This window comes from Aquarana catesbeiana, linkage group LG12 (assembly GCF_042186555.1).
Source record: "Aquarana catesbeiana isolate 2022-GZ linkage group LG12, ASM4218655v1, whole genome shotgun sequence".
NCBI lineage: Eukaryota > Metazoa > Chordata > Amphibia > Anura > Ranidae > Aquarana > Aquarana catesbeiana.
The window spans coordinates 186,385,331-186,407,648 of record NC_133335.1 but is presented as its reverse complement, the minus strand read 5'-3'; the positions used below and the strand labels follow the sequence as shown (position 1 = coordinate 186,407,648).

At 42.0% G+C, this 22,318-nt stretch overlaps 1 protein-coding gene across 1 annotated transcript in view; it reads left to right on the top strand.

Annotated features, from left to right (window-relative positions):
- LOC141113283 (protein-glutamine gamma-glutamyltransferase E-like) overlaps positions 1-22,318 on the top strand; it is a 65,070-nt gene that overhangs the window by 5,335 nt on the left and 37,417 nt on the right. Inside the window, exons 2-7 of the mRNA XM_073606315.1 lie at positions 98-271; positions 9,663-9,905; positions 12,309-12,427; positions 17,396-17,524; positions 17,610-17,781; positions 18,676-18,814. Of these exons, the coding sequence (XP_073462416.1) occupies positions 98-271; positions 9,663-9,905; positions 12,309-12,427; positions 17,396-17,524; positions 17,610-17,781; positions 18,676-18,814 (976 nt within the window). The remainder of the gene's footprint in view (positions 1-97; positions 272-9,662; positions 9,906-12,308; positions 12,428-17,395; positions 17,525-17,609; positions 17,782-18,675; positions 18,815-22,318) is intronic.

Genomic DNA, 22,318 nt, shown 5'->3' with positions numbered 1-22,318 from the left:
CAAAGCAGTGCATGCATTTCCACTGGAAACAGGTCAGGATTAACATTGCAAATGTGTTTTTATATGGTTGTAACATAAAATAATCTTTTTTTTTCAGATCTATTGGTGACCAATACTGACTTCAGCAAAGTCAGAAATGCCACAGCTCACAAGACCCTAGACTACGACACCAGTGATATGGTGCTCAGAAGGGGACAGCCATTTACAATGGCTCTTACATTCAACAGACAAATAACTTCTAGAGATGAGCTTAAAATAATTGTGGAAACAGGTAATATGGTTTTCTAAAGTGACTATTCTGTTAGCTCCCAAGAAGCAGATGCAGAATACACATAGGCAATGATTTGAGCAGAACAAACTGGGGGTATAATGTCATTATGAAAGAGGTTGTGGAGGTCAGCGAGTGGTGCCGTGTCTTAATCATCAAAATCTTGGAACTGCTAGGAGAAAAATAAACATTTTCTTAATGTATGATAAAAAATACAGCCTATGCATTTCAGGAGACTAGGGCTGACCCTTCTTGGTAGAGTGTATGGCGCCTGCAGAGATGTGCAAGGCAAAATAATATCTGAACTCAGTAAGCAGCAGAGGTGGAGTTGGCAGCAAAGTGGAGGGGGGGGGGCGCAGTTGGTAGGGGGCACTATGGGGTTCTCACCCTTTTTGACTCTATGCAAAACTACAAGTAACATAAATGGATTTAGATGCACTTTAACTACTATACTGTGTTAAATGACCCTGTTATTCATTTTCAGGAGTTTACCAGTAGTCACAATTCTGGTGCATTTGCCACTTCTGACTCAGAAACTGAGGAGTCAGGTTTAGGCAAAGTCAGTAAACTTAATAAAGAACATATAAATGCTTCAAAAGTAAGACCGCAGAGTTCTAATTAACCACTTCAATACCCGCGTATAGTCATATGACGTCCACAGATGGGATCTCCCATCCTGGGTGGACGTCATATGACGTCCTGGGATTCCCGGCCGTCTAGGGGGAGCGCGCGCGCCCGCCGCGCTCTTCTGGACCTGGTGCGTGTGCCCGGCGGCCGCGATGTCCGCCGGGCACCCGCGATTGCCCGTTAACCGGGCCGGCATGTGGATCTGTGTGTGTAAACACACAGATCCACAGCCTGTCAGCTCTGAGGAGAGCGATCTGTGTTCCCAGAACGGAGGAACACTGATCGGTCTCCTCCCCTAGTGCGTCCCCTCCCCCTTCAGTTAGAATCATTCCCTAGGAAACATACTTAACCCCTCCCCACCCCCTAGTGGTTAACCCCTTCACTGCCTGTCACATTTACACAGTAATCAATGCAATTTTATATATGTATACATATATATATGTTTACATATGTATAAATGTGATTGGTCCCAAAAATGTGTCAAAAGTGTCCGATGTGTCCACCATAATGTCGCAGTCACCAAAAAAAAATCACGATCGCCACTAAAAAAATAAAAAAAAATTTTTTTTTTTAAAATGTCATAAATCTATCCCGTATTTTGTAGACGCTATAACTTTTGCGCAAACCAATCAATATACGCTTATTGCGATTTTTTTTAACCAAAAATATGTAGAAGAATACGTATCGGCCAAAACTGAGGAAAAAATGTGTTTTAAAAAAAAAAATTGGGATATTTATTATAGCAAAAAGTAAAAAATATTGTGTTTTTTCAAAATTGTCGCTCTTCTTTTGTTTATAGCGCAAAAAATAAAAACCGCAGAGGCGATCAAATACCACCAAAAAAAAGCTCTATTTGTGGTGAAAAAAGGACGTCAATTTTTTTTGGGTACAACGTCGCACGACCGCGCAATTGACGTTTAAAGTGCGACAGCGCTGATACCTAAAAATTGGCCTGGGAAGGAAGGGGGTGAAATTGCCCTGTATTGAACCGGTTAAAGCATTACTATTCAGTTTTTTTTAAGCCAAGTTTTTACCAATTCTCTGTAAAAGTATATCCATGGTTAAACATGAGAAGAACTTAACACTATCCTTATGTGACCCGAAGGGGCGATGTCTGAAAATTACATTCTCTCAGGGATTTAAAACTAGTCTTTCAAGAATTGTCTCACTCCCTGTCTCGCCTAGCCTAGAATTTATCAAATTTCATAATCCATTGACATTAAAGTAAACAATCAGGTCAGATGCATCTTTTTGAAGCTATTTCCCAACAACCATCAATCAAGCTGAAATTTGAATGTGACTTGGGGGGTGGGAGTACCTCCAGTTTTTCAGAAGAAGACATTGACACATCAGGCATACCTGATGAGTTTGTTTGTGAGGAATGAGCAGCTAGTAATGGTCATGTAGTTATGTGCATATAAAAAATTAAGAAAATACCGCGCTTAGAATAAAGCAAAAAGCAGCAGCAAAAACCATCTAATAATGGTGCTAGTGTACAAGTTATAAATAAAGTTGCGCTACATTAAATAATCTCTTTAAAGAGACCAAGTAGAGGTGAAACATACAAAATAAATCAATCATATAATGCAAACATATACAGTAAATAAATTAAGTAATGAAAATAAGTGTCCATATGCGTCAATACTGCATTGTTGAATACAAAAATAAAAAATATGAAAATAAAATGAATGTACATATACACCAATAGTGCAGGAAATAGTGTCCTTTAAAAATGTGTACACAATGAATACACAATTGATAAGTGTGTGGAGGAATGGGTAAATTTGGTCAATGAGGTCCACAACAGGTAGAAATTCCGGGTGACCGCCCTCGCCCTTTAATGCCACAACTGACAAAAAAGGGGTCCCAACCTGGAAGTGAAGCTCTATATATGAGAACCCTTACCAGAGCTGGTGAACCCCCTAAAGAGCAGGGTCATAAAATCAGACAGATTAAGCCCTCTGCAGGGACATGTGGATCCTTCAATGTCTCCAATCCTTCGATTGCCTCAGATAGTTGGGGGAGAATTCGCCAAATTGCGATGATGCACTCATCAGATGGATGTTCACAATCTGGAAAAAAACACACTCGGGCTTAAAGCCACGAGTGAGCAAACAGAGAGGGACTCCGATCGTGTAGTAGATTAAAAAATAAAGCTTTAATGCTAAATAAAACGAGCAGGAGCTCGCAAGAGGACATATACAAATAGGTTACATAAAAAGCCAGCTAGCTAAAAACAAATAGAACACCCGTGTGCCGGGGTCACACGTGGTGTGATTGCGTCAGCACAATGCACCGTCCTACATGTTTCGCAATACCTTGGGTCTTCCTGGGGCATGGGCGATGTGCTGACACATCACTTAAATAACATACAGCAGAGACCAAGCCTCATTTTCACTCGGGCACCATATTAGAGCTCAGAAACATACAGCCGAGACCAAACCTCGCTTTCACTCAGGCGCCATATTAGAGCTCAGAAAGAACATGGAACGCAAGCAGGAACCAGACCTCGATCTAGAGCTCATATGGAACGCAAGTGGAAACCAGACCTCAATCTGAAATTCATACAGGTCACATGATAGCGCTTCTATTTTATATTAATACATACATATCATGAATGAACATATAATGCATTATAAACTTATACAGCAATAGCATCCATCTAGTGCAAACTTGGTAATTACTCCAGATGTGGAATAAGGAAAGGGAAAAAAGAAGGCGAAAGGGGAGATTCTCTCCAGATTAACTTTGCATCAAAAATGCTTATGTACAAACACACAATGATATAATCACTGAATAACAAAAATACTGACAAACTATTCAGTTTGGCAATAATCAAAAAGTTTTAGGAATTGTCAATAAAAGCATTAATTTCTATATCTGTATTCAAACCGGAGGGTTTGAGGCATCTAATTTTGTATATCCAGTTCATTTCGAGCTTTGAGATAGCCCGCCTCTTTGGTCCACCCCTCCAAGGTAATCTAAGCCTATCAATCCCTATTATAGAGGTACCCTTAGGGTTTTGTTGGTGAACCTCTAGATAGTGTCTGGAAAATGGATGACCTTTAAACTCTCTCCTAATGTTCCCTATGTGTTCATTCAACCTGACCTGTAGTGGGTGTACAGTGCGGCCCACATACTGAAGCCCGCATGGGCAGGTCAGGAGTTAGACAACACAGAGAGTAGAGCAGGTTATAAAGGATTTAATGGGAAAAGTTTGGTTCGTTCTTCTAGAAATTAACTGTGTGGTCTTCCTAACCTTAGTGCCATTGATAGAACAAACAGCACAGTTGTTACATCTACAGAACCCAACTAGGTTCTGAAAGAACATTGGTTTATTGGTCGGTTGATCACAAACACTGGGGGCCACCAGTTGTTTAATTGAAGGACCCCCCCTAAATACCACCTGTGGCCTACGGGGAGCACTGGACCCAAAACGTGGTCGTTTTTAACTATGTACCAGTGCTTGCATATAAGCTTTTTAATAGAAAAGTGCTGTTGAGAATAGCATAAATAAAAGGACAAGAGAAATTATTAGATTCGCATACCGAAACTGCAGGTTTATCTGCCAATAGAAGATCACGGTCTAACATTCGAACTTCCACAATTCTATCATTAAGTGTGGTCATATCATAACCCTTGTCACTGAGTCTGTCTCTGAGTATTCTACTTTGTAAATCGAAATCATCGACTTTTGTACAATTTCTTCTCATACGAATAAATTGACTTTTAGGGACTAAGTCTAGCCATGAGCTATGAAGGCAACTATCTTGAGGTATAAACGAATTTCGATCGGCCGTTTTGAAATACGTGGAGGTGACCAATGTGTCATCTTCACTTCGAATAGTCAAATCTAAAAAGTTATGTGAATATCACTAGATGTGGACCTACAACCGAAACATTTATGGACATATTTGGACATTAAAGGGCATAGTTACAAAAGTAAGAACATTTTCTTCAATAAACTTGATACATTTTACAGAAAAGAAAGTTATTTAACATTTGATAGCATAGATAAGGATAGAGCAGACTAATCAGCTAAATATGGGAAATGCCAAAGAAGAAGTAGCGTTCAGTGAAAACTGTGTTAAAGTTTTCAATACCAGCAACACTGTGTTGATCACTGAACAGAATTAATACAGAAGTGCATGCTTGTGCAGTGGCAAAGAGTAGGGCAGTGCACTTTGGTGTAGTGGTGAAGAGTGAGGTTATGTGCAATGGTGCAGTGGTACCAAGTGCAGAATTGTTCAGTGTTAGTTGTGAGCAATTTAAGTAGTGAACATTGGCATAGTAGTGGCAAGAGCAGAAGTGCACATTGGTGAAATGATGGCAAGTGGGATACAGAGCATTGGTGCATTGACATGTGTTTGAAGTGGTGGAGAGTGGTGTAGTGCTTTTTTTGTGCAGTGGGAGCAAGCTGAGTAGTGCACATAGATAAAGAGGCAGCAAGTGGAGTAGTGCACATAAATGCTGTGGCAGTAAATGAAGATGCATTGGCACAATGACAACAAATGTAATGTCAGATCAATGCAGTAGCAGTTGATAGGGTCCTGCATGCACAGTGGTGCAGTTGCAGTAAATCCAAAGGTGCACATCAGTGCATTGGCCTGAATGAGGTCATGTATGTTGGTGAAATGGCAGCAAGTGCAGAACTATGTATCAATTCAGTGGCAGCAGGTAGGACAGCTCAATATGGTGCAGTGGCAATGAATGTGAAAGTGTGTGTCGGTGCCTCAGCTGCTTCATGGTTCCCATATTGATGCACACACACACACTGTGCTCCATTAGCACCTACCTTCCACGCTGCTTTCTTGTTGACATAGTGATGCTCACAGCACAAAAGAGCAATATCTCCTACTGTGTGTGTAGGTGACAATATGGCAAGCAAGAATCTGTTGGGTGCTAGTGGAATGTACACAATAGAGGTTATGAGAGCCACAGTAAGAGGAGTGTAAGTACCAGGAGAGGATAGCGTGTATAGGCATCGTTATGTCAACCAGGAAGAAGCTGGGGGACCTTTCCACACTTGTGGCTCTCGACTGCTCTTGAGCCATGTACATTAACAGTTTGGAGTTCAGCTTTAGATAGTAGATAACTAGTTGAAAAATGTATGCATTAGATCATCCATTCTATGCCAGTTTTCACTTACAGCAGAAATGTGAAGTTATTTTTGTTTAAGGCGGAACTAAACCCTCCAATTGTTTTAGGCCAAATAAGCTGCCATTTTGGCCTCTGTTTGATTTTCAACTGCTATGATGCTACACATGTGATCGTTTATGATACCAGCTAAACATGTGCTTTCTTTTTCGTCCGAATGCATTTTCGTCCAAATTTCAGGTATGTTCGTTATCGTTTTAACAAACGATAACGAAAGTGCAGAATACGAAAACCAAAAGATCCAACATAAACAAATGCTTTATTTTCATTTTCGTTGCGACAACAGTTTGATAGGAGATTCGACATGACGCTGACAATAACAATCTGTGTCTATCGAACCTGGGGTCGAATGTGCCTAACCTTAACTCTATTAGTCTAATGCCCCGTACACACGGTCGGACTTTGTTCGGACATTCCGACAACAAAATCCTAGGATTTTTTCCGACGGATGTTGGCTCAAACTTGTCTTGCATACACACGGTCACACAAAGTTGTCGGAAAATCCGATCGTTCTAAACGCAGTGACGTAAAACACGTACGTTGGGACTATAAAGGGGCAGTGGCCAATAGCTTTCATCTCTTTATTTATTCTGAGCATGCGTGGCACTTTGTGCATCGGAACTAGCCACACACGGTCGGAATTGATGCGATCGGATTTTGTTGTCGGAAAATTTTATATCCTGCTCTCAAACTTTGTGTGTCGGAAAATCCGATGGAAAATGTGTGATGGAACCTACACACGGTCGGAATTTCCGACAACAAGAACCTATCACACATTTTCCGTTGGAAAATCCGACCGTGTGTACGGGGCATAAGATTATTCGACATAGAGAGAAAAGATTCGACATAGGATTCGACATAGAGAGAAAAGATCGCTGCTGGAATTGGGTGGGGGAAGTAAAATAAAAATAATGATGAATGTTATTGGCTGATTGTACCAAAGAGGAGGGGCAGTAAAATAGCTAGAACTAAGTACACACGTACAGCCAACTTACTTTCACTTATGATTTGCTAGCAGAGAGAGACACACACACTGAATCCTTTCAGAAGACAGTCAATCTTAGCTGGTCCGTTTGTCAGAGAACCTGAATTATTTAGCAATTAAGCATAAGCACAGCAGCAGAACAATAGTGAAGCAAGCGACAGTTCAACTTAACTTTTTCATAATAATCTGCTGCTATTGTGTTAGTTTTGTGAACTTAATAGTGATACTAGTGTTGCTAGTGTTGTGATAGCCTCAGAGGCTGCCCGTGTTGTGTGGGGGGGGGGGATTTATAATTATAGATTCTATATTATAATGCCATATCAATATCTGACACAACGTCGAATGCCGTGCCCGCCATTGCACTTGGAGATTGAGAAACGAATGTGAAAGTTGGCTGACTGTTGGGGTAGAGTAGACCATTCAACATGAACGACGAAGATTCGACAAAGCAACGAAAAACATACAAACGTGGAATCTTTGGCTTATGGTGTCTGTCGAAAGTTCGAAGAAGATTCAACAGAGCAGCTAAACTGTACGACGCTGCAATCGTACATTTCCGGTCAAATGTATCCGCCCATAGGCTATAGAAAAATTCTGATGTTGGTTGACTAATAAAATAATTAATAAATATAACTATTACTAGTCATACAACATGAGAATTCTACTACAGCTAGCTTGTAGGCAGAAAATTCGACTGGAAATGTACACATACAGTTTAGCTGCTCCGTCGAATCTTCTTTGAACATTCGAACAACACCATAAGCCTTCAATGACAGATTCGACCTTAATTAATTTGGATTTTCGGACGAATGCAATTTTTAACGAAAAACTAAATAAATGAAAACGAATTTCAGGAGTAACTAAATAAATTTATTTTTCAAACAAAAATGAAGTTCCAAAACAAAATATTTCAGTGTGCACATGTCTAATACCAGCCATTTGATTGTTTGACAATGTGGTTGAGAGCACAACCAATGTGACAGTTACTGTACATTTCCGGCAAGTGCTGATAATGTAACTTTTTGAAACTGTTAAATCGAGTTTAGTTCCGCTTTAAACCTAAAGAAATAAAGAAAGTATATGGCCTGGAGCTGAGTGAAACTGGGAGGAGGGCCAGCATGACTGGGGCCTGCAGAAGAGGCGGAGTATTAGTGGGTGATTATGATATGATGCAGGCTGCTTAGCAGATTGAAGAGTTCAAGGCAGAGGGTGTGTCCTGTAGTGGGTAGAGAGGAGGGGGGGTTGGAAAAGTACAACATCAAAGTTGCTTATAAACTGACTATATACTGCATATGCATTATGCCTGTCTAAGCAGCAGGTGGCGCTATAGTATTATAGTGTATAGGTATGTTATCTATGATATAACAGGATGTTTGTCTATCCTCTCTCTATGTACTTGGGTGCTCCTTGTTCCTGTGTTCATGTTTCTCCATTCTGTAAAGACATGCATTGATATTTCTCCAAGAAAGTAAAACCGTATTACTGCATACCACAAGCTTCCAGCATGATTTCAATACTCTGCTAACAGGGGGATTGTGTCACAGCTCAGTCAGAGCTCATCACAGCATCAGACCGTTTTCTCCCACCCTTCCTCCCTTGTTTGTTTTTGGTTTTAGGGAGCGTCCTACTTTCTCAAGGTGCTTGGGTATTTGTAGTGGGTTTTCGGGTTTTATGTTGTTAGCTTGCCATTCAATTTCTTGGTCCTTTTATTTTTTTTGTCATAGCAGCAGACAGGGGGTCTGTTGGGCATTTGAAGGCGTTGCTGGTTAAATATCTGTGGAAAATTGTGGGTTGGGCCCATCTGAGGTATGGGTGCCCCTTCTTAACTGTGGAAAATTGTGGGTTGGGCCCATCTGAGGTACGGGTTTCCCTTTCTAGCAATACGGTGGTAACACTGGGGTACTAATTAGGTTGCATCTAGTAGTACATGTTGATGTTAATTGTCCCTGAGCCGATGTAGTTGCGGCTGGGGGCCTTTGATTGGGTGGCAGATACAACTGGTTAATTGTGAGTATATAGACTCTCTTAGACCTTAGACCTTATTTTCTTGTCATAGCAGCAGGCAGGAGGTCTATTGGGTCTTTGAAGGCGGTGCTGGTTAAATAATTGTGGAAAATTGTAGGTTGGGCCCATCTGAGGTATGGGTGTCCCTTCCTAACAATACGGTGGTAAAATTAGGGTATTAATTAGGTTGTATCTGGTAGTACGTAAGTGGTTAATTGTCCCTGAGCCGGTGTAGTTGTGGCTGGGGGCCTTTGATTGGGTGGCAGATACAACTGGTTAATCGTGAGTATATAGGCCTTCAAAGACCTTAGACCGGGCATAAGCTGAAGTTATGGTTAATGATTTGTAATAAAAGGCTGCTATGGCTATTCGACTCCAAATAAAAATGTGTCGTCTGGTCATTTTGGAAGGGGGGATTGGTCAAGTGATTAATGTTTTATAGATAATTAGAGCTTCTGCATTCTGTCGGTCCCTCAGTCAAGGCAATGCCACGATAACTAATCAGATGTTGTTTAGATTGCAATGGCTAATGTGTAACTGGTTTCATCACATGTATTTAAGAAAATAGTATATAAAAAGTATAGAATTTCCATTTTAACAAATAATGACTTTTATTGTCAGGCCCCTCTCCATCAACGCAGACAAATACAAGGGCAGAAATGCCAGTGTCCAGCTCTAGTAGTGGGACATCCTGGAGTGCGGTACGTGGATCAAGCAGTAACAACGTCATGAACATTACAACAAATATTCCAGTCAATGCAGTTATTGGCCGCTATAACATGAGTCTACAGACTACCAGTGGAGGAAGGCCAAATGTCTCCAGATTGGGAACCTTCATTGTGCTGTTTAACCCATGGGCAAATGGTAGGTTATCTAAATTGCTTTGAAAGCATGTTTTACTTGTTTACTTGATAGTATGATTAGCATGTGCAACAACTGAAGAGACACTCACTAGTCATCAACAACACATACCCACACACACACATCTTGAGTTGGAGGGTAAATCTCTGCAGCATTATCACCGATGGCAGTTAAACCCTATATACAAATCCAACCAGCACCTAACCCTGAAGTCTCGGATAGGGAGTGCATGACTACCTGTGATATGGTGTGTCATCTTGAGAAAGGGGTCCTGCGTGGCCCCAAAATGGCAATGGAGGAACATGTTTTTGACACTGTATTTGTTACCTGTTTTGATGAGCCCTCAATAAACAACTGAGGTTCATTATAGGGTGTTGTTTTTTTTTTTTCTATTTTATGAGCGGTTAAAACCTTACAGGAGTCCTAATATAGCCACACTATCTAAAACTGAAGGAGAAGTTTTTGTTTTAAATATATTAAAGTGGACGTCCAGTCAAAAATGACAATTTTTCTATTAATTGTATGTAAAATATCTTTATCTTTGACATAATTCATTTTCTGGGTAGCTGATTGTCTAGCTTTAAAAGTCTAACCAAAGCTAGACAATCAGCTTCTTCCTGTTCTTCAGGGACAACCTTACTTCCTTATTTCTAAATTCTGCATGGGGGCCTCTCACTTCCTGAAAACGTTGTCCTTCTCTTCTACACAGGCATGCCTACTGTTCATTCTAACCGCCTCTGTCTTGCCCAGCCCTGCCCAGCCCCATCCCTCCTCTCTTTCACAGATCTCCTCCTGTCTTCATTGCCTCGTTTTGGTCAGCAGTTTCTGGTTGTTTATGCATGGCACTATGTGTATGGTGTGACCCGGTGATGGCACTGTTTGCATGGTGTGGCACTGTGATGGGCACTGTGTGCATGGTGTGGCCCGGTGATGACACTGTGTGCATGGTGTGGCCCAGTGATGGCACTGTGTGCATGGTGTGGCACTGTGATGGGCGCTGTGTGCATGGTGTGGCACACGCCCAGCTGAGTAGGCTACATGTGAGTAATGAGTTTAAGGCTCTGTCTCTAATAGTGTGACTTGACAGGCAACTTTGGACACATAAAGTCGCATGACAATTCACAGCCCATTGATTTCAAAGGCAAACATTCCCATCTATGCGCCTTTAAAAATCAGCGACTTTCAAAAGATGCCTGCACTACTTTGATGCAACTGTTGATGCGAATTTGATCCAGAGTGTAAAGTTGGATCAAAACTGCACTCAAAGTTGCACTCTAAATCGCAAAGCTTTGGGGTTGCACTAGTGAAAACATAGCCTAAGGCTAGAGTGCGACTTTGGAGTGCAACTTTGATTCAACTTTACACTCTCTGGATCAAAGTCACATCAAAAATTGCATCAAAGTATTGCAGGTACCTTTTCAAAGTCGCTGATTTTCAATGTTGCATAGATGGGAAAAGGGGGCCATTAAAATCAATGGGGTGAGACTTGTCATGCGACTTTATATGCCCAAAGTCACATGACAATTTATACTAGTGGAAACGGAATACTAGTCTACGTTTCCACTATTGTGACCCCAAAGGGGGCTTCCAGATTCCGATAAGCTCCCCGCCCGCAGACCCTGGCAACCAATGGTGAGATTTGTTGGGAAGAGGCTCTTGTCCTTATCAACATGGGAGCAAGGTGCTTTGGGGTGGGGGGGTACAGGCCCCCCTGCCCCCAAAGCACCCACCCCCCCATGTTGAGGGCATGAGGCCTGGTACGGTTCAGGAGGGGGGGCACTCCCTCGTCCCCACCCCTTTCCTGACCTGCCAGGCTGCGTGCTCGGATAAGGGTCTGGTATGGCTTTTGGGGGGACCCATATGCCGTTTTTTGGCGTGGGGGTTCCCCTTAAAATCTATACCAGACCAAAGGGCCTGGTATGTTCTTAGAGGGGGAACCCATTCCGTTTTTTTTTTTTTTTTTTTACATTTTGCATGGAGTTCCCCCTAAAGATTCATACCAGACACAGTGCCTGGTATTGTCGGGGATCAAAGTCGGATCCTTGTTCATTGAAGTCAAAAGCATGTCCGACTTCAAGTCACAGGTCAAAGTCGGATCCAAAGTGGTACGACTGTGATGTTATACCAGTGTGAACCCGGCCTAAAGTTAGTATCTTAGAAACTATTTTTTATTTTATTTTTATAAAAGTTATAGAATGCCTGGGAGTGAGCAGAGAGTAACAAAGAGAGTTTTATCCCTGGACAGAGTTTAGCTTGAAGGACAGTCTAACATTTTCAGAACTTGATGTTTTATGTTTTAAATGGGTGGATGGGACATTTATTTTTTTACATGTTATGCTCACCATGCCCTACTCCAACTATTCTTGCTTAATGAATACATAATTGAAGGTTCCTTTGTCTCCACAGCTGATGAGGTGTACATGAGCAATGAAGCAGAGAAAACAGAGTACGTTCTGAATGAGACTGGACTCTACTGGTTTGGAAATGTGACCAGTTATGGATCTAGAAGATGGGATTATGCACAGGTGATTGCCATTCCTAAATATTTGTCTTATAATTAGTATGAATACGCTGTTTCCATGCACTACACTAATGATGGCCAACAAGCCTGAAGCATTTTTATTTATGTTTGGGTTGCTGTTGGAGAGTTTCACTCACTTCTTGCCTAGTAAAATATTGTCTGCAGAAGAAGAAAAGACAAATCTCTCCAACAGAGCCCCAGGTTGTAGGGACATTTCGACATCTAGCCCTCCTTCACTCTATCCAAATAATAAGAAAAATATTTTGGTTGCACCTACACTTTAATATGAAAATAAAGTATTTAATAGGTAATGTGACTTGGATATCAAGTAGGTGCATTGTGGAAATAATTTGGTGTTCTTTGTGTCTGATAATGTCATCTATTCACCATTATAAAGAAAGCCCTAAAACATAACTTTTTAAAAATTTTACATTCCATTGGGTTCATAAGGGTGCAGGATGTGGGAGTGTGGTGCACATAGAATGCAGGGTCCAGGGGTGCATTATACACAGAATGCAAGGTTCAGGAGTAACCTATGTACAGAATGGAGGGTTCGAGAGTGTGTTACACACAGAATGCAGGGTTCAAAAGTGCATTACGTACAGAGTGCAGGGTTTGAGAGTGTGCTATGCACAGAATGCAGGGTTTAGGAGTGTATTATGTATAAAATGCAGAGTTGAGGAGTGCGTTATGTACAGAATGCAGGGTTTAGGAGTGTATTATGTATAAAATGCAGAGTTCAGGAGTGCGTTATGTACAGAATGCAGGGTTTAGGAGTGTATTATGTATAAAATACAGGGTTCAGGAGTACATTATGCACAGAATGCAGGGTTCAAAAGTGCACTGTGCAGTGGGTGCACCTCTACACCTACATCCAAAACTCACCTCTGCACCCTTTTTCCACAGCTTATGTCTGCAACCCCCCAACCTTTCCTCTGCTAAGCTCTGCAGGCATTATCTTCAAGTCTGACCTGTGCACCTCCACAGTCCTCACCTTTGCACACAAAATTCATCTGCTCCCCTCTCAACAGCCACCTCTCTTCGTTTCCCACCCAGTGCACACTCATTTTGCGGCTCTGCCTCTCCCCCGTTGGCCAGCAGTGGCAGCAAGATCATCCAACAGGGGGCTTGCTATCCAGGCACCAGGCTGCAGCTGAGCATGGGATGCCATCCCTGCAGTCCATAAACACACTGCACTCCGGTAGCTGTCCCTCCCTTGTACCCTCCCTGAGTGCAGGGCAGGGAGGGTTCTGTGGGAGCTGCCAAGAGAGATGTGCTGTCACAGAAGCCAGGCTTCTGTGTTTACAAGTGACATTAATTAATGGTGCGCACAGAGCCACTGCTGGAGGTGGCAGAACTCCATTCGGCCACAGCCCTTTTCCCACAATTTCTAAGGCAGTAAACTAGAATGACCACTCTCATTGTGGTATCCTTTATGAGAGCTGGTCTTACTGGTCACACTGTTTAATTAGCCCCAAATATTTGAAATTTAAAGTGGTAAATCCAGACTCTAAAATCTTATAGAAGCTTTAACAAGGTAATATCCAAAAGTTGTTTAGCCTCTTTAAAGTGATACTAAAGGATCGCTTTTTATTTTTTTAAAATAATAAACATGTCATACTTACCTCCACTGTGCAGCTCATTTTGCACAGAGTGGCCCCGAACATCCATTTCTGGGGTCCCTCGGCGGCTCTTGAGGCTCCTCCACATTAGATAACCCCCTTGGAGAAGCGCTCTCCTGAGGGGGTTACCTTGCGGGCACGCTTCCCTGCGCCCGGGTCATTGGATTTGATTGACAGCAGCAGGAGCCAATGGCTGCGCTGCTATCAATCTATCCAATCAAGAGCCGGGAACCCACGGAGAGAGGGACAGTGGGAACGCAGCGACGGAATTTCATGGCTCAGGTAAGTAAAACGGGGGGCTAGGGGGCCGGTGACTGCAAGGTGTTTTTGCAACCCCTTTAAATCAAAAGCTCTCATTAAAGATCAGCTGGGAGTAAAGATGGCCAAAAAGTTAGAAGGGTTTTTAAACTAGGCAATGGGGGGAAGGGCCCAGAGGTAGAGATTGTCAGCACGGAACACATTCCAGAGGGTAGTATTGGAGACATTAGTGGTAGGTTGACTAAAGCACATAAACCCAAAGTAAGTATAGTAACAAGTCCTAGATGCAATCTCGGAACACCCAATAAGAGGATAGTATGCGACCAGTTTAAACTATGTGGCATGCTCACCAATGCCAGGAGCCTGGCGGACAAGATGGATGAACTAGAGATACTGTTGTACGAGGAGGGTTTGGATTTTGTGGGAATTTCAGAGACCTGGTTCAACAGCTCTCATGATTGGCTGGCAACCATTCAAGGGTATACCCTATATCGCAGGGATAGAGAGGGTAAAAAAGGGGGAGAGGTCTGTCTATATATCAAGAATAATGTACAAGTGAATGTGAGAGATGTGATAAAATCTTAGGAACAAAGAACACAGGAGAGATGGGTTTGCTTTAAGAGCATATTAAATTAGGGCTCTAGCCAATGCATCACATTGGGTAATAAATTTAAAAGAGCGAACAAAAGTCTTGGATGGCTTAACTCCAATGTAAAAATGCATATAAAAGCAAAGGAGAAAGCCTTCAAAAAATACAAGGTTGAGGGATCATCATCAGCATTCAGACTTTATAAGGAATGCAACAAGAAAACAGTAAAAAAGGGAGGACAGACCATATTGGCCTCATAAAGAATGAGGAAGGTCATCTGGTTACAGAGGATGGGGAGATGGCGAAGGTATTGAATTTATTCTTCTATTCAGTCTTCACGAGGGAATCGGGGGGCTTCAGTAACCAAAACTGCAGTGTTTATCCTCATGACACATCACAGGAAGCATCTCCATGGTTAACAGAGGACAGAATTAGCCTTGGGAAACTTAACATTAATAAATCACTGGGACCAGATGGCTTGCACGCGAGGGTACTTAGGGAACTCAGTCAAGTAATTGCCAGACCATTGTTCCTAATTTTTACTGACAGTCTACTGACTGGAATGGTACCAGCTGATTGGAGAAAAGCCAATGTAGCACCAATATTTAAAAAGGACCCAAAATACATCCCTGGGAATTACAGACCAGTTAGCCTAACATCAATAGTATGCAAGCTCTTGGAGAGGATGATAAGGGACTATATATATGATTTTAGTAATGAGAATGGTATCATTAGCAGTAATCAGCATGGATTCATGAAGAATTGTTCTTGCCAAACCAATCTATTAACCTTCTATGAGGAGGCGAGTTGCCATCTAGATAAAGGAAGGCCTGTAGATGTGGTGTATCTGGATTTTACAAAAGCATTTGACACAGTTCCCCATAAATCTTTACTGTACAAAATAAGGTCCGTTGGCATGGACCATAGGGTGAGTACATGGATTGAAAACTGGCTACAAGGGCGAGTTCAGAGGGTGGTGATAAATGGGGAGTACTCGGAATGGTCAGGGGTGGGTAGTGGGGTCCCGCAGGTTTTTGTGCTGGGATAAATCCTATTTAATTTGTTCATAAACGACCTGGAGGATGGGGGTTCAATCTCTGTATTTGGGGACAATACTAAGTTAAGCAGGGTAATAACTTCTCCGCAGGATGTGGAAACCTTGCAAAAAGATCTGAACAAATTAATGGGGAGGGTAACTACATGGCAAATGAGGTTTAATGTAGAAAAACGTAAAATAATGCATTTGGGTGGCAAAAATATGAATGCAATCTATACACGGGGAGAGGGAGAACCTCTGGGGGAATCTAGGATGGAAAAGGACCTGGGGTTCCTAGTAGATGATAGGCTCAGCAATGGCATGCAATGCCAAGCTGCTGCTAACAAAGCAAACAGAATATTGACATGCATTAAAAAGGGGATCAACTCCAAAGATAAAACAATCATTCTCCCGCTCTATAAGACTCTGGTCCGGCCGCACCTAGAGTATGCTGTCCAGTTCTGGGCACCAGTCCTTAGGAAGGATGTACTGGAAATGGAGCGAGTACAAAGAAGGGCAACAAAGCTAATAAAGGGTCTGGAGGATGTTAGTTATGAGGAAAGGTTGCGAGCACTGAACTTATTCTCTCTGGAGAAGAGACGCTTGAGAGGGGATATGATTTCAATTTACAAATACCGTACTGGTGACCCCACAATAGGGATATAACTTTCTCGTGGAAGGGAGTTTAACAAGACAGGTGGCCACTCATTAAAATTAGAAGGAAAGAGGTTTAACCTTAAACTACGTTGAGGGTTCTTTACTGCAAGAGCGGCAAGGATGTGGAATTCCCTTCCACAGGCGGTGGTTTCAGCGGGGAGCATCGATAGTTTCAATAAACTATTAGATAAGCACCCGAACGACCGTAACAGGGATATACAATGTAATACTGACATATAATCACACACATAGGTTGGACTTGATGGACTTGTGTCTTTTTCAACCTCACCTTCTATGTAACTATACAAGTATTACCTGGTGTTTCTTCCTTGCTTCTCTGGCGGTGACTACAAGCAGCTGTGCTGACACACGTAGTGCAGGCCTGATCCACCGTTGTCACTGTGAGGAAGCTGCTTCCGAGCAACGATGTGCAGCCAATGCTGGAGCAAGTGTACAGTATATAGGCAAGAAGAGGCTGAAGGCGATGCAAAAGAGGATTTAAAAAATGTAAAGACAATATTTGGTAAAATAAAAAAATGGCAATTGTTTATGATACACATAATCTAGAAAACTAATTTCTGTCCAGTTAAGAGTTGAGATCTAATTTAAAATGTACATATTAAAAATGTAGTGAGGCATGGTGGAGTCATCCTTCTCACTAAACGTTGTCCTAAATAGCTTTCTTGCCTAGATATACCATATTTGTGAGTATAGCCTCTACTATATGCCTTTATTTATTTATGACATCACTGTTTCAATTGTGACTTTGGTTGAGATGTATATTATTTTGTTTTAATCACCTTCACACAGTTTGAAAAAGACATATTGAACATCACCCTCTCCATGCTTGACAAGAGTCTAGACTACAAGAGGAACCCAGCTACAGATGTGTCTCGCAGAAATGATCCCATTTACGTGGGAAGAGTACTAAGTGCTATGGTGGGTGAAATAAATTTAACTTGTCATAATTAGAAAGATTTAACTCTAAATAAACTCGACAAAGTAATTTGAATATATTCTATAGGTGAACAGCAATGATGACAATGGAGTCATTATTGGGAGATGGAGCGGAGACTATAGTGGTGGAGTGAGCCCAACAACATGGAACGGAAGTGCTGCCATTCTCCGCCAATGGATGCAGAGAGGACCGGTCAGATTTGGGCAGTGCTGGGTATATGCAGGAGTACTTTGTACAGGTGCAGCTTTTCAAAATTATTTAGACTAGCAGTATAATCCTTTTCAGTAGAACTTTGGTGGGGAAGGTTGAGATATGAGGCACCAACTTTCTGAGATGAGAAAGCATTTAGCACAAAGGGCACACTCCGCCATGCCTCTATGTAAACCTAATGTGCAAATGATTAGTTAAACTCTCCAGTGCTTTTTAACCACTTTTTTCTATGGTGGCTTTTCAAAATAACAAATGCAATTATTTGAAGGTCAGATAAAAAGTTTAGTACAGCATACAGTGACACTTTTGATAGTTAAACCTACATTTTATAGAAGTCTAAATCAGACTAAAAGTGTAAATCTCCCTCACCACAGCTATGGGACATGGAAAGCAATAAAGCACTGACAAAATTTCAAAATCTGTCTCAGATTTCTAAAATATGTTTGCTCTTCTTTATCAAACCCATCAAATACACATAACTTGAAAAAGATCTGTCATTATAATTTTTTGTTTAGCAAAGTACTTTCTTACCATATTTCAAGTTCCAACCTGCCCCCCCCCCCCTCCTCCTGCCATGGCTGATCTGACAACAGCTTTGAAGGAGAGGGCTGATTCATAGCTGCAGCTTGTCCTGGCTGTGAGCACTTTGCAAAGACAAGAGGAAAGGGTATAAAAAGACCTGACAGGGTGGCTTTCAACCCCAAACTGCCCAAAATAAATTTGAAATACAAACTATTTTAGTTGAACAGCCATAATCAACAAGAGCATAAAAAATATATTTATAACATATACGATTAATATTGTATAAATATACTTAGAGAAAGTTTTCAATCTATGAAAAGACGTTCTAATGGACATCTACATGACATGAATAAATGGAAAATAGTTTTGCAATAATATTTTTTTTTCTTTTGTTGCCCAGTGCTCAGATGTTTGGGAATACCAGCCCGTGTAATCATAAATTTCCAGTCTGCTCATGACACTGATGGAAATCTCCTTGTTGATGAGGTCTATGATGAAAATGGTGTAAGGGATGAATATGAGAGTCAGGACAGCGTTTGGTAAGTGTCTCAGGTGCACCTAATGAAAAAAAAAAAACTGTTGTTGGACTATTAGACTTAAAATAAAACTTTTTATCCTATGTCAGGTTTTTATCGCTGTCTGCAATCTCATGGGGGAGATTTAGGCTGGCCATACAATATATTATTTTCTGATTAAATTTCTTTTAGATTGACCTTCAACTATGTAGTACAAAAGCCTGTCCGATTGCATACAAATTGAAAGTGTTTAGATCTGACCTCATATTATATGGTTTTGGTAAATCTAAAAGAAAATGGCACAAGAAATATATATATATATATATATATATATATATATATATATATATATTTTACTATATTGTCAAAAGTATTGTGATGCCTGCCTTTACATGCACATGAAGTTTAATGGGATCCCAGTCTAATGCCGCATACACACGATCGGAAATTCAGCCAGCAAAAGACCGATGAGAGCTTTTGGTCGGAAAATGCGACTGTGTGTATGCTCCATCGGACTTTTGCTGGCCGAATTCCAGACAGCAAAAGATTGAGGACATATTCTCAATTTTTCGGACGGAAAAAGTTCCTATCCGAAAATGCGATCGTCTGTAGCAATTCCGACACGCAAAATTCCTACGCATGCTCGGAAACAATTTCATGCATGCTCGGAAGCATTGAACTTCATTTTCTCGGCTCATCGTAGTGTTGTATGTCACCGCATTCTTGACGCTCGAAAGTTCAGCGAACTTTTGTGTCACCGTGTGTATGCAAGGCAAGCTTGAGCAGAATTCATATCTTTTTCCGGACCAAAATCCTGATCGTGTGTACGCGGCATTAGTCTGTAGGGTTCAATATTGAGTTGGCCCACTCTTTGCAGCTATAACAGCTTCAACTCTTCTGGGAAGGCTGTCCACAAGGTTTAGGAGTGTGTCTATGGGAATGTTTGACCATTCTTCCAGGAGCGCATTTGTCAGGTCAGGCACAGATGTTGGACGAGAAGGCCTGGCTTGCAGTTTCTGCTCTAATTCATCTCAAATGTGTTCTGCTGGGTTGAGGTCAGGACTCTGTGCAGGCCAGTCAAGTTCCTCTACCCCAAACGTGCTCATTTATGTCATTATGGACCTTGCTTTGTACACTGTGTGCAGTCATGTTGGAAGAGGAAGGGGCCATCCCCAAACTGTTCCCACAAAGTTGGGAGCATGAAATTGTACAAAATGTCTTGGTATGCTGATGCCTTAAGAGTGCCTTCACTGGAACCAAGGGGCCAAGCCCAACCCCTAATAAAAAAACTCCACACCATAATCCCCCCTCCACCAAATGATTTGGACCAGTGCACAAAGCAAGGTCCATAAAGACATGGATGAGTGAGTTTGGGGTGGAGGAACTTGACCGGCTTGCACAGAAACCTGACCTCAACCCGATAGAATACCTTTGGGATGAATCAGAGCGGAGATTGTGAGTTATGCTACATACACACGGTCAGAATTTCCATCAAAAAAAGTGTGATGAGAGCTTTTGGTCGGATATTCCGACCGTGTGTATGCTCCATCCAAATTTTTCTGTCTGAATTTCCGCCAGCAAAAGATTGAGAGCTGGTTCTCTATTTTTCCGACTGAAAAAGTTCTTGACGGAAATTCCGTTCGTCTGTATGCAATTCCGACGCGCAAAAAAACACGCATGCTCGGAAACAATTCGACGCACGCTCGGAAGCATTAAACTTCATTTTCTGGGCTCGTTGTAGTATTGTACGTCACCACGTTCTTGATGGTCGAAAGTTCAGAGAACTTTTGTGTGACCGTGTGTATGCAAGTCAAGCTTGAGCGGAATTCCGTCGGAAAAACCATCCAAGATTTTTCCGACGGAAATTCCGCTCGTGTGTATGGGGCATTAGGCCTTCTCATCCTTATCAGTGCCTGACCTCACAAATGCTCTTCTGGAAGAATGGTCAAACATTCCCATAGACACACTCCTAAACCTTGTGGACAGCCTTCCCAGAAGAGTTGAAGCTGGTATAGCTGTGTGTGTGTGTGTGTGTGTGTATATGTATGTATATAGTATCTCACAAAACCCTCACATTTTTGTAAATATCTGAAATGACACTTTGCTACAATGTAAAGTAGTAAGTGTACAGCTTGTATAACAGTGTAAATTTGCTGTCCCCTCAAAATAACTCAACACACAGCCATTAATGTCTAAATCGCTGGCAACAAAAGTGAGTACACCCCTAGATGAAAATGTCCAAATTGGGCCAAAGTGTCAATGCTTTGTGTGGGCACCATTATTTTCCAGCACTGCCTCAACCCTCTTGGGCATGAAGTTCACCAGAACTTCACAGGTTGCCACTGGACTCCTCTTCCACTCCTCCATGACGACATCACGGAGCTGGTGGATGTTAGAGACCTTGCGCTCCTCCATCTTCCATTTGAGGATGCCCCATAGATGCTCAATAGGGTTTAGGTCTGGAGAAATGCTTGACCAGTCCATCACCTTTACCCTCAGCTTCTTTAGCAAGGCAGTGGTCATTTTGGAGGCGTGTTTGGGTTCGTTATAATGTTTGAATACTGCCCTGCGGCCCAGTCTCCAAAGGGAGGGGGATCATGCTCTGCTTTAGTATGTCACAGTACATGTTGGCATTCATCGTTCCCTCAATGAACTGTAGCTCCCCAGTGCTGTCAGCACTCATGCAGCCCAAGACCATGACACTCCCACCACCATGCTTGACTGTAGGCAAGACACACTTGTCTTTGTACTCCTCACCTGGTTGCCCCCACACATGCTTGACACCATCTGAACCAAATAAGTTTATCTTGGTCTCATCAGACCACAGGACATGGTTCCAGTAATCCATGTCCTTAGTCTGCTTGTCTTCAGCAAACTGTTTGCAGGCTTTCTTGTGCACCATCTTTAGAAGAGGCTTCCTTCTGGGATGACAGCCATGCAGACCAATTTTATGCAGTGTGCTGTGTATGGTCTGAGCACTGACAGGCTGACCCCCCCCCCCACCCCTTCAACCTCTGCAGCAATGCTGGCAGCACTCATACGTCTATTTCCCAAAGACAACCCCTGGATATGACATAGTTACATAGTTACATAGTAGGTGAGGTTGAAAAAAGACACAAGTCCATCAAGTCCAACCTATGTGTGTGGTTATGTGTCAGTATTGCATTGTATATCCCTGTATGTTGTGGTCATTCAGGTGCTTATCTAATAGTTTCTTGAAGCTATCAATCTCCCCGCTGAGACCACCGCCTGTGGAAGGGAATTCCACATCCTTGCCGCTCTTACAGTAAAGAACCCTCTACGTAGTTTAAGGTTAAACCTCTTTTCTTCTAATTTTAATGAGTGGCCACGAGTCTTAGTAAACTCTCTTCTGCGAAAAAGTTTTATCCCTGTTTATGACGCTGAGCATGTGCACTCAACTTCTTTGGTCGACCATGGTGAGGCCTGTTCTGAGTGGAACCTGTCCTGTCAAAGGGCTCTATGGTCTTGGCCACCGTGCTGCAGCTCAGTTTTAGGGTCTTGGCAATC